Below are 13946 nucleotides of genomic sequence, written 5' to 3'. Positions count from 1 at the left end.
GTTGTATGCTGGAGAGATAATACGGTAAATGACTTGGCCTTTAAAGCCATAACCTCAGGGACTGTTATTCTAATAGAACCATGCAGAATGGCTGAAATTAAGGAGAACAGGCATGCAGTGGGAGGCGACCGCGGTCGTATCTCTTGAAACGGCAGCCCGGTCGACTGTTTACGGGGCTGAAACAGATTAAGGCAATGTGGAAACATGCAGCAGCGGGGTTTCTACTTCATTTCATGCTGAAATCTATCGCTTCAGAGTTTGAGGGTTGACATTCATCGGAGCACATAGTATGTGGTTATGTTAGTCAGTGAGACATGGAGGGCGGAAGAGACACAAGACAACATGATGATGTGAGTGACTGAACACGACTACACAGAGAGCCTAATTACTGAAGCCTCTTTAACAGAACAACCCAATTTAGCAAGAATGCTCTCAGCACCCCTATCGTCTTTCCTCGCCCTACAATGTCCTATAATTCAAAGCAGGCTACGTCATGTGTTAAAATACTACTGGAAAGGAATTTATCTGAAGGATTTATAATATGGTCATATATGCACATTATAGCTAACTTTGAGCTTATACTTACCAAAAAATGCTTAAATCAAGAGTTATATTAGATACAGTGAAGCCTTGCGTTCTTAAAATACTTAAAACAAACACACCTCCATCCGTACCGATATAAAGCGAACAACACCCTGGCTCCTTGGGAAGACCTACATAAAGAAACCTAGGTGACAAGTGAGAAGACCCTACAGTGCACATTGGCTGATAGCAATCTTGCTAAATAGGTTTATGAGGACCTCAGTGTTCCCATTCTGTTCCGTTCTCATTTGTAGAACTACAGTGGCATCTAGTGGTCAGCATTGTGTACAGCAGCTAGATCAACACCTCCGTGAGCCTAATGTTGAGAGATGCACCTATCAGTGAGGGCAGTGAGTAAAAAAGGACCCAACTACAGAAAAGAATTGAAATTCAGAATATTTCAATTCGACCGATGGTTCTTGTGTCGTGTATAGAAGCTGGGCAGGGGCCGGATGGTGGAGACAAAGGGGAGGCTGTAGGCAAGAGGGAGACCAGATTGTTTTGATTGTGTTTTGGAGACGATGCTCGTTAAGTCTAAGAATTTGAAGAACTTCCCACAGAACTCTTTCTGCTCTCTGAAAATACAGCAGCATGCGAAATTGTCTTTGACAGCGAGGGGACGGATTCAAGTGGACTCAACCGCCCCCCCCCTTGGCACTGGTGAGGTCCATGACTAATAGTAGCAAAATCAATCGGCTTGTTTGACTTTTTAGATTATCATGACAGGTTACGTTGAGTTTTCGGGAGAGTCAAACAACCTCTGAAATGAATCACCGATTTCAGAATGGTACTGTGAGTAAATCTTTGGGAGGAACTGTTACTGGTCAAGAACTTATTCTTCTATCTTATTAGAGACTGCTTTCTAGGGGTTAGGTCAGGTAATTTTCAGGCCAGTAAATTCTGCTGTATTACTGTTTTGGGCTGAGGACAGTGGAGAGATGAGAGGTGTAGGAAGGATGCAGCAGCTAGACTGATACATGCAACATATATAGATATATATATATATAGAGAGAACTATTATCAGAGTGAGACAGTCAGACTGTACTCTGGGCCACAGGAAACCCGTTTTTACTCACAATATGTCACTATCAGTGAGAGGTTTAAATAAAGAGGCGGTATTCCAAGGCAGCAAGGAAGGAAATACATCAAAAAGTATGTCAATGATCATAAAGAGGGTGAAATAAAAGAACACAAACTTCCATTACAGCAATGGAAACCTCATCTCCCTTACTGTGAGGTTATTGGCCTCATCTCGGATGAAATTTAGTTTTGGGAGAGTGCATATCATCAAAAACATGATTGGGATGACAACAAAAGAGAATAAAGTAATAACAAATTTTAGCTCAAAATGTCACTGTTTTTGCAAGGGTTTGGGGTCAGTAATTTATATAATAATGTAATAAAACTTTTATTTAGCAAAGAAACATAAATGTTGTAAAAAAAAGTTATTATTAAATTGTAATAATATCTGACAATATTACTGTTTGTACTGTATTTTTTATCAAATTAATGCAGTCTTGTTGAGCATAAGAGACTTTCAAAAACATAAAAATCGGTAGTGCACGTGCAATCAAACATAGTTTATCATCTGAAACATCATATATAGTTTTAAATAATTATACTAATGTAAACAAACAATAAATAAACAAGGATCTGCAGTTAAAGGCAGCGGTTTAAAAGTGCACAGTGAAAGGTCACTGGAAATGAAGCTGAATTATTCATCTTGTGGTTAACTGGTTTGGACAAATGCTTATATAGGTCATGTAATAACAATACATCATTTTAATATTAATGTTAATGTATGCTCTATGTAACATTAATATTGCTTCATTCTACCAAGCCAACATTAGCAAATGACAACAAACATTTAGGTGCTGCCACATCTATATATAATTAAGGGTGTTTAAGGAAATGCAGTTCTATCAAATGATGTGAATGTCTGCAGGAGCTGCTCTGACAGTGGACTACACTCTGAGCTATTAATCTCTCTTCTACTTCAGTGACTTCCTGTCAGAAAGTGTTTTTGCCAGGCTGAAGCAGTGGGACATGACAGTGGCGCTTCCAAACGGCAGTTGCGTTGGGCGTTCTGGGTAAACTGGGTGGATATGATTGGTAAAATGATCCTGGGCCAAGATATGTGTTTTCGGTGTGTCTGGCGAGGGTGGGCCAAGCTGCTCTTGCCTTTTGTTTTTCCACCTGACTGATGTCATTACCTCCGCCTCTCTCCCACTGATGCCACTGTGAGCTGACAGCCTCTCTCTTCAGCCCTGCTAATCATGTCATTCCCTCTCTACATCTGTATCTCTCTTCACCATTAGCATACTGATGACTTGCTTTTCTCAAGACTCTCTCTCTTTCACCTTGTCATCTTTCTCCCTCTTTTTCTAGGTCTCTAATTTGAAGGTAGTCTGTTTTTGATGAAGGCACTAGTTTCTACAGTTCATCGCTCTAATATTTTTAGCATTTTTCTTTTTAGTGATTGCAAGGCAGCAATTTGTTTTGTATATAGTTGTAGTCTTAAACGTGACATCAATTTTTTCACACTATCGAAATATGTGATTTTCTTTGCATATATACAATCGTTCAAAGATTTTTTTTTTTTATGTTTTGAAAGAAGTCTCTTATGCTCAACAAGGCTTTACTTATTTAATAAAATCACTGTAAACGCAGAAATATTGTGAAATATTATATTACAGTTTTAATATATTTTAAAATGCTATTTATTCCTGTGATGCAAAGCTGAAATGTCAGCCATTACTCCAGTTTTCAGTGTCACATGATCCTTCAGAAATCACTCTAATATGCTGATTAATTTCTCAACAAACATTTCTAATTATTATCAATAATAATATATTTGCATAATACTGAAGCGCACATTTGATTTAAACTTTACTATCCTAAATGAGAGAAGGGTAGCCATCAGATTCAAAAAGTTGAAAAAGGGCAGAAGGCTGAGTGGCTCTTTTCAAATGTAAGCACTATAGTTAGAAAAATTTAAATTGTACTTTATATGTACTTTACCTACATAATAATTGTAAGGTTTTTTTTTTAAGATTTAGTTTTTGTGAATTGAATAGTATGTGAGCAGAAGAGCAGAACCAAAACCTAAAATCTTAACTTTTTGAATACTATTCTTTTGCTGCCTTGCAAGTGTTTTTTATTATTATTATTCTTTTAAGAGTGAAACTGACATGAGCCTATCATTTTATTTATAATACATAATGAAAGCTTTCAAATTTAACTTAAAAAAAAAAAAAAAGCTAAAATACACACAAAAAAACCTCCAACAATATCTGACATTTTACACAACGTAGCAGTGCCCTACAAAGTGAAAAAGTGTTGGTGGACACTTTCCGATCAGACTGGACACGACAGAAGGGAGGGATGGTCGGGTGTACTTACTTCTCTTGCAGCCACACTTTTTAATCCTTTTGGGATCTGTGATGTCATCATGACATGCTTTGCAGTAGAAAAATGCTCTAAAGAGAGACAGTAAAGAATTGAACATTTTGCTTCAAAGGGTGTCCTTCAAATTTCAGTTTTCATTTGTATTAAAAATCAAAAATCAAACACAAGAGTGCATGTAATTCTGATGGATTGGGGACATATTTACCTTTTCACCTCTTTGGCGTCACTGGCGATAAAGAATCCCAATGTCCCCTCTTGCATCTTAACGTGATTTCCGGGGTTGATGAGAATACTGTTCAATCAGAAAGAGGGTCATTCTCATTACCATGAAGAAAATCAATCTTGCACATGCAAACACTCTAATCAAGAGGAATGGTACACATGTTTTTGGACCTCATTGAGAAACTGGTGAGAAATATACTGCCTCAAATTTTAATACTGGAATTGAACTTTTGTCAAAAAAGCTGCAGGGAAAGGGACCTATTCAAGAAATACTGCTTAGGCCACATGGCTTCACACAAATACAGTACAGCACACAACAGCATGACTTGCCCATTTTAATTCTTTTCTCAAGATGGTCTTAGATTTAATTGTCTGGGTGATGAGACAAAAGAAAGAATTAAAATTGGGGTGTTCAATTGTAACAACCTAGGCGTTCTGGTTGATGGGCCTTCAGAAACACATAGTGTGAGGTCTATCGTCACACAGCAGTGCAATTGAATTCCTGCTTTAGTTCAGTGGAAAGCAAGAGAATGACCAGCCCACCAAGAGTTCAGGATGCATCCTGGGTCTCTGAATCTGCGGTAACAGCGCAACTAAGCCAATACATGCCATGCTGTTTTCAAACAGGACAGGCTAATTCGGAAATTATGTTAAAGACATTCTGAAATCATATCATTTGAAGCTTCAGCTCATGGTTATTATTTTTTCTTTTGTTGTTGTTGTGTGGCCAAATCATTTTTAAAAAAAGCACTGAGGCAGAGGCTGCACTACCAATAATCACTATCTGTCACTCAAATGGACTGTAAAGTTTCTGTCATTGAATATTTTTTCCGTCATGCTTAACTTTACTGACTGTTATATACAGCAGACATGCTGTATGTACTGTAATATCATCTTGCTATAATATTTGTTTTAACTGGGAATAGTTGACCTTCAGTAAACCATGTAACACATATAGGCCTGGTTTTAAAGGAAGGGCTTAGATTAAACCAGGACCAGATTAAACCAGGCTTTTATAAATGTGCCTTAGAAAAAAATATTACTGGTGTGCTTCTTGAGACAAAACAATGGCACTGACATATTTTAAGATATTCAGATTTAAAAAAAAAAAAAAAAAAAAAAGTGATTTGAAAGAAGTCTTTGCTCGCTGTGGTTGTGTTTGATAAAAAAGACAACAGTAATACTGTGAAATATTATTGCAATTTTAATTTGTTAAAAATAAAATGTATTCCTGTTATGCCTTATCTGCCGCCATTACTCCAGTCTCACGTGATTCTTCAGAAATTATTATAATATGATAAACAGATAAAGAAAAAAATGTAAAAATTAATTTAATTTCTTTAAAATTATATTTTCACCCATTAACGTTCGAATGGTTAAAAAAGAATCAATTCAAAACATGTAAAGATGGCAACTGTAAAATGAGAATTCATAGGTTTAAATTGTTCTTTTTATTGTCAAAATGACAAAGCCTTCTGGATCAAATTAAGTAAATAACAGGATTTGTTTGGTCAAGGCAACCTCTGCCTCTAGGTTTGGCTCCCAGCGGTTGTACAATCCCAGGCTATTGTGAAAAATTACTAGTCACTGCCAAACCTAAGCTTGGTGGGCGAGGAAATTTTGCTGATTATGAATTCAATGTCAGCTTCTGCCATATATTTGGGAGAGTCTGGCTTGTAACTGTAGAAGTTCAACAGTGTAGACAGAGCCACTACTGAACCACTGTATCATTCCCCATTAATTAGACAGAGACAGGATGACACAACACAGCCATCAATGGTTGCCAGTTGTTAGGAATCATCAATGAATTAAGTGGTGGCTGCAACACTTGACAACTGCCCAGCCTGACTAGAGAGTCAAGGCCAGAGAGCCCAGACGAAAGGAAAAGGTGCATGACAGACATCCCATTATTCCATAGATTCAAAAAGGTGGCCAGCATCACTGGCTCTCTAAAATCCATATACTTATTTACCGTTTGATACATGTAGTCTATCAAAATCCTTTCCTCTGGGCTCGTCAAATAACCACTTCATTGCAAATGAAGGCCGAAAGAGGGGGATTTAATCCATTATAAAGCGGATGTTGGCTGGTCAGTTAATGAAAATGTCAAAGCTCACTGTATTGCTTGAAATTATTGTGCTGGGTTATTTATCACTGAGCTTTACATCTGATTAAATAGCCCCCTTAGCGAGAAGCAGCATATTTGACATGCTGTTCAGAAGATGAATACAAATGGACTCATTCACTGACATATTCACATACATTGCTCCCCAAATTTGAGATTTTCACAACATTTGACACTAAATCAGACAGAAGCCTTATGCAATGGGTCGATCACAGACTGATTGCATGGAAATGGAGGCTTCCGCTCATATCAAACCTCATATTATGGGAAACAAAGCAAGCATCACACATCACGTGACAGAATACGGGCATGCGGTTACCAAGGCATCACAGCCAAGCACATCTAAAAGAGAGCAGGTGCAGCCATCGCACAGCGACACGTAGATGCAAACTGTTGCAGTAACTTCTGTGCAGTTGGATTGTTGTATAGAACACCAAACTGACAGGAAGTGACCTCACTTCATAAACATCTACTCAGAGACGCACAGGCATTTGGGGACATGATGAAAGTCAGTTCCAGACAAACTTTGACAAACAGACCGACAATTCAGTCACACGCACTCGACAGAATCAACATATCATACGCACATACAAATACAAATCACACTCACTCCGACACACAAATACACACAAACGCAATACAGTGTTAGAGTGGTAATGACAGAAAAGGCAAATATGGTGTCATGAATAGTGTGGCCTTTAATAACCAGTCAGTGTTTAGCGTTTAAAACTGCGTGAAGTAAAACTTGCCATATTGAGACACATCAGTTCTTAATGAAAAAACACTATTTTCTGATATATAATGCACTGAGTACAGTTGTTTTCCGATTAGGGCAATTTTCTCTGTGCATTACGAAATAAGTGAGAAAAACATGAAGTACTGTTGGCATGGAGAGCACAACGCTGATAAAGACACGGACAGAAGTGATTTGCAGCTGATGAAAACTGAAAAGTAATCAAACAGGGAAAAAAGGAATGGAAAGGAGAGGAAGTCTAGAACAAAAAACAATGATGCACGAACATGGAGTGGATAAACGTTGTGTTGATATGTGAACAGCACAGACAAAGAAACAAGTGAATCGAACAATAGCAACTACTCTCTCTGCCTGCAAAGAAGTTAGTGCATTAAGCACAAAGAGAATCACAATATAAGAGATAGCGAGAAATTTTGGCCATTTTTGAGAGGGAGGAGGTACAATATCCTTAAGATTTTCTCCCACAGTTGATCTAAAGTGTAGAGGGGTGAGATAATGAAGAGGGCATACCGCTTTCTGCTTCTGCAAACAACAAGAAAACATTATAAATCAAACATAGACTGGGAAAAAAGGAGGCGAGGTGTCAGTCATCTGTATCTGCACAGTAAGATCAGGACTCTAAAGTAGAGGGCAAAACAGTCACTTTCACCATAAAAAAAAAAAAAAAAAACACTTCGCATTGGTTAACTCATCTGTTCTACAAAGGGAACAATATGGTCTAAATCCCAAAGTGCTCTTCTAAGTTTAGACCAGCCTAGAACACCAAATTGAGAGTTACGCTAAAGGATAATGCTGTGCCCTCTAAAGGTTTTGTCATTATGTGTGGTATGGCAAAGTTATGAACCAAAGTTTAATAGCCATCCATTAGAAAGTATTTAAATAATATGAACTGCAACACACAGAATGACAAATTATTTATTTTTTGTGTGTTGGCACGGATAATACTGGACAAGAGTGGCACTTTTATGTGATATCGGGAAAAAATAAGGTTCTGTTTAAGATTTTCAGTAGGTGAATTAAACGACAAGAAAAAAAAAACTAGTTCATACTGTAACTACTGTAATGGTGGGCGGTATGAGCAAACTCTAATATCACAGTGCGAGTCGTTTTATTATATGGTAACAGTAAATTACAATATTGTTTTTCCTTTGTCTTTTTAACTTTAAACTAATTGGAAAAACTAAAAGATCAACTTATTGATAAAAATGTAAAAAGTATGCCATCAATGTAAAAACATATTACCTGAGTATAACATCATAGAAATTATAAAACTAATATAAAATGGATAGTTACGACTATAAATTCAGATTGGATTACCCGCTTTTAAAGCTGTTATAAAATAGATGGACAATATTCAGTCACATACCTGTGACCACACATCAGTTGAGTTCCATAATAAAAGCACCTTGAAATGTTGCAACTGTGTAAACTGAGTTTTGCCAAACAAATACCATTTAATAAAAACTTTCATATAAAAAAATAAATTCAATTTCTTCCATACACATCCTATACTTTTTCTATACACTTCACTTATCATTCCTCCATGGAATCCTCCATGTTAATGTAAATAACGTGTAGTCTAGCCTAGCCAATACAGTATATCCATCTACATGGATAAGTGGAATAAATGGAAAAGCAGAATGTTTACAGACACATTTCTAGTGTCCCATAATATATTATCATACCGCCCATATACCACTAAAAAACAAAAACAAAAAAAACAACTGAATGCGAGCTGCATATCATGAGTTATTAGAGAACAAACAGTACCAGATTTTCTTCTTAGTATTTGGGCTGTGTGTGTGTTTTCAGGCCAACTTGTATTCTAAACCACACTCATTAGTACTTACTGTGTACATAAAATGCATTAGTAAGAGTTACAGTGTACAGAAACATTGGAACACAGGTTGTGGATGTAGGAAGGGGTGGTGGGGTTTGGCAAAGTCGAAGTTACTGAGACAGAGTACTTCATGTTATTAGTTCCAATGGGTCACTTAACAGAATGCCACAGAAGTGCTATTGATAGAAGGCTCTTTACTCGGAGAGTAAACCCTCATCAATACAGCACAGTGAGTCTGAGCAGATGTCATGGCTCTTTGGCTTCACAGTGACTCTTACAGACAGTCAGTCAAGCTGAGGCGAACTTCCTCCAGTGACAGAACGTAACATGCTGCTGTCTCAATGAGAGCGATTTAAATTTGAAACCAGATTAGATCAGAGAGATCTGCAGAGAGATTTAATGATGAAAACCTGCCAGCCTTTTCTTGCAACATAATTTCTAGCAAGTTAAATAGGAGAACTGTAATGTAGGACCAATGAGGGACACAACTGCTTTGCCCCTCTTTGGTCCGTGTTTTGGGCATGGTGGAGTTGAAGACCAAAAGGGGACAAACCTGCTTTCCCTTTGCTCTGACTTGTACTCAATAGCAATCAACAGCAACTTGAGCTTCACATAGCACAGCCTGAAAAAGAGAACAGACATTTAGTGTCCAGAAGCAGCTATTTAAATTCATAAATTTCATTAAATTAGACCTTAAAAACAATTTCAAGATCATCTATTGCAATCAGAACAGTCTATCACCATAAAATCCCAGTGGTTCAAAATCCTGCCCCATATACTGTAACAGTACATTAAATATCAAATTTGATTGGCTGTAATTGTGTCAAGCAGCTTGACACTGTTGTTGAAAATCACATCATGCGAGGACATGTGATAGTTCAGGTTTGCAGTCAATTTGGCATTTTATTAAAAAGCAAGAATATATGAGAGCCTTTATGATACTTACTATTATGTGTTTGTAAAAAAGTGCTGTAAAGCTCCCATGCTTTAGAGCAGAAGCATACTTACTCACAAATTGTAGGAAATGAAAGCCCCACAAAGGCACTGGACAGGTATTCAGTGTACATTTCATTAGCTACTCCCTCCAGATAATACTTCTGCCAGGTATCCTCCTCAATCTACAAGGCAAAAACAGTTGGATTCAGATACCAACAGTCAGGGAAGACACCATATTTCATTTGATGTGAATGGATTAATCAGCCATAACAACATTAAATACATGATCAAATTCTTTTCAGTGGACAGAAAGCTCTAGAAAATAGGGTGTGACTTAAAAGGATAGTTCACCAAAATGTTTTAATTCTGACATCATTTACTTTACATGTTGTTCCAAACCCATAAAACTTTTGTTCATCTTTGAAACACAAATTAAGGTATTTTTAATTAAACCCGAGTCATTTCTGTCCCTACATTGGAAGTCGATTCACCCAAAACTCTGACAGTTCAAAATGTTCATAAAGAGATAGAAAAGAAATCCATATGAACTGAGAAGTTTTAATCTAAGTCTTTTGAAAAGACTCAATTGCTTTATCCACCGTATTTTGCAACGTGGAAGTAAGCTCTTTTCTTTGAATGTGTGAAACCTCTGATTCATTAGCCGCTATAAATAAATAACTACAAGTATAACAAAGTGCAGTAAACGGTAAAAATATCTGCACTACAAACCAGTGTGTTTTTGATTATGGCAATGCATCTAAAATAATATGATAGCAATTAAAAGTTTTCAAGATAAAGCAGCATAACAGACTGTTTTTGTACAATAAACTAACTGGAAGTGAATGACTGGAAGCCAGACACATTCGAGTTACAAATGGCCACGCCCGCTCGTTCAATAAAAATAAGGTGGATATGATGAACAGATTTAATTTAGGCTTTTATTAATATAGAAACGTTAATCAATGAACATACATAGAGCTCATCACATATGTTAAGTCAACCGTGTTTGCTTGACACACACAACAACCAATGAGGTTTGTTCTTGAGTGTCAAGCAAGTACGGATGAGCTTCTGTTTATCATTGAGGTGCTCTATGTATGTGCATTTACCAATGTTTATCAAGGTGCCTAAATTAAATGTTCATCTTATAAAGCAATCGTCTCTCTTCTCGATTCATATAGATTCGTTTAACCATCTTAACTTTTTGGAGAGTGAAAGTTGGGTAGGTACAGAAAACTCTGTACTCTGTAAGCCTTATGTGCTTGGAACAACATGAGAGCGAGCAATAACAGCCGTTTCAGTTTTGGCTGAACTATTATTTTACAAATGTGTCATTCCCAAAAAATTGCAGAGGACAAAAAGCTGTTGGTTGTGAATATTACATACTACTGAACATATAGTGTTTAATTAAGTCACTAAAAGCGTGGGTTTTTTTTCATGCGCATCAAATTAAATATGGCATGAACTCTGACTAAGAGGCATTGTGTACAGTCTCATACCAGAACACAGCATACACATGTCTTGCACTCTGAAGTTTCTCTCTTTCTCATTGTCATCCTTACACTTGTTTAACTTTTCAATCTTTTTCAGACTTGAGAGTGAGAATAAAGGCCAGGCATATTTGCGTGTCTGAAATCCCAGCTGGTCCCTTCATCATCCTCTCATTACATGCGTCTCGGGATGTGGGGCGGGTGGGGCTGTGATAAGCAGCGGGGCTATTAGGCAAACACTCTGCCATTAGTCAGCCATCTTGCCAAGCCAACGTCTATCTGACAGACAGTCAAGAGAGTTGCTTTCAAAGCCAGGCCCAACTCTCTTTCCCTCTGCCAGGCTAAGAGCACTCGCATTCCGGAGCAGGCATCTTTTAGGGCGGCACTAATGGGTAGACTTTTGTCATTTAGTCCTAAAGAGATGGCAGCCATTTACCATAGGCTCCCTGCCTGTCAGAGCTGATGCAAGTAAGTGTTACGGGCGTGTTCTCTCGCACCGACTGAACAATTATTTCCTCAAGTCCCTCCAGAGAGCCTGATCCGAATCCCCTCTGCTTATTGCTTTTTTGTTAAACCTGAAGAGACCAGATAAAGGAGTCACGCTGAACGTTCTAGCGATATTATTCTTAGTGAACAACACAACACATCAGAAATTTATACTTAGGACAACAGACATAATGCAAATGTGTTTGTGGCTGTGTGAATGTGTGCATCTCTGGGGTGTGGGTCTCATTAACACCTCCCGGTAACACCCTTCTGCTCTGCTTCCTGAATGCCCACTCAAATCAGTCATGTTGCTGTCTACACAAGCGGCCCTCTCTAACCCCACTCCTTCAGCAGACAGACTGGGCCTTACACTCTCACACATTGTCTATGTTGTCTTGTTGTCTCACTGTGCCTTATGTGAAGTTGCTGACAGAAATGTACTGAAGATATTTCAGATGGGAGCCAAAAAAAAAAAAAAAAAACACCTTAAGAACAACAAGAAATATTAGCTAGACATTTTTAATACCACTAGAGATGCTTTGTTATGGTTGCCAATTACATTTAAAGGACCAATCTTTAAACTTGATTATTGAACATTAAAGCGATTCATAATACAATTGATGAATGAAGTAGAAGTTGTGTTTGCACTACAGAACTGAAAATAGTACTTCCCAGTATCAATATATAATAGGGAAGAAGTTTGTTTCAAAAATAACATCTGATATCACATGGTTTCAGTATTAGTGTGTATATATTTCTGTTTTATTAAGCGGTTTTCAAACTGGTGGTTTGTGGGAAAAATGAGAGAAAAAAATTACCGGTAACTGAATTACAAAAAAAGGTATACATCTAACATCAATTGTGGGTAGAAAAAAACAGGATAATTAATCTGCATATGTGACTAAATATTACAGATATTTAACAATGTTTAATAAAGTTTTAATTTTAATACAGTGACAATATAAAAGCCAACTATACTGCCATTCAAAAGTTTGGGGTCTGTAAGATTTAAATATTTTTTTTAAAGTCTCTTATGTTCACCAAGGCTACATTTATTTGATCAACAATGCAGTAAAATAGTAATACGGTGAAATAGTATTACAATTTAAAATATCTTGTTTGTTTTTTATTGATTTTTTTTTATATATTATAAAAAGTAATTTATTCCTGTGATGGTAAAACTGGATTATCAGCAGCTAATCCAATCTTCAGTGTCACATGAACCATCAGAAATCATTCTAATATGCTGATTTGGTGTTCAAGAAACATTTCTTCTTAAATATAACTTGCATATATTTTATGGAAAATGGGACAGAACCAATTTTACAAAGTCCTTTCATTGCACAGCTGATGAAAATAATGGAAGCTTTCCAGCATCTCTATACATTTTATGATCTCACTGCTCTCTATTACAGTGTGTTGCCATCGGACCCATTAAGAAATGATCAGCAACAATATTGATACACTTTCCTTTCTGACAGTTAAAGAAAGTGTTTTGGTGTTGTCTTTTGTTAGTATGGACATGGGTCAGAGAGGTTAGAAATGTGTATTCGTACACTGCACTCTGGCATGGGTGGTCTGGGCTGTCTCTCCTCTGGGTTTTTATGAGAAGAGTGATGTGCCCTGCAGATGTTTCCACACATGCCACATTTACACAGTCATTATAAAGTCATTCCTCATCTCTTTATGACACGAGAATGTTGCTCTCCATGTTGAAAGCCTGCGCAGTCAAGAAGAAAAATCAAAGGGAGTAAAATATAGCCCTTTGCGGATTTCAGAATACGTTTTACAATCTCTGTGAAATTCTTTAGTCTGATCGCTCACTCATGCTCTCTCTTGATCTCTGTTTTTCCAAAGAGCTCCATCCAAATCTGAACCACCTGATAATAACCCACCACCTCACTGCAGCCATTCAGGCCTCAGACCGTTTTATTTAGTGTTTTCTTAAAAAGAGCGATCCATTCGTCTCTGAGCAGTCTGGTTCAGTTGGACGATAAATAAAGATGGCTTTGGGGTGCCGTTCATTGACTATGAAACATGCACATGGTTCGCATTTTCCAGCTCTATCGGCACGCAGGAGGACAGTAAATTCTGAAAGAGGAA

General features: G+C 37.3%; 1 protein-coding gene across 11 annotated transcripts in view; it reads right to left on the bottom strand.

The window, feature by feature from the left end:
- kcnma1a (potassium large conductance calcium-activated channel, subfamily M, alpha member 1a) overlaps positions 1–13946 on the bottom strand; it is a 182664-nt gene that overhangs the window by 36808 nt on the left and 131910 nt on the right. For 7 of the 11 annotated variants that reach the window (XM_084092686.1, XM_084092687.1, XM_084092678.1 and 4 more), the window contains exons 15-19: positions 9940–10049; positions 9485–9553; positions 7602–7613; positions 4196–4282; positions 3985–4061 (exon numbers count right to left, since the gene is read on the bottom strand). In XM_084092686.1, coding sequence (XP_083948812.1) covers positions 3985–4061; positions 4196–4282; positions 7602–7613; positions 9485–9553; positions 9940–10049 — 355 coding nt within the window. The remainder of the gene's footprint in view (positions 1–3984; positions 4062–4195; positions 4283–7601; positions 7614–9484; positions 9554–9939; positions 10050–13946) is intronic. The other 4 variants (XM_084092679.1, XM_084092680.1, XM_084092682.1 and 1 more) reach the window with 1 other exon arrangement.

Source organism: Abramis brama (assembly GCF_963993115.1).
Source record: "Abramis brama genome assembly, chromosome: 19".
In the NCBI taxonomy this organism is placed as follows: Eukaryota; Metazoa; Chordata; class Actinopteri; order Cypriniformes; family Leuciscidae; genus Abramis; species Abramis brama.
Note: the sequence above shows the minus strand (reverse complement) of the source record. Positions and strands in the feature narration are given on the sequence as shown.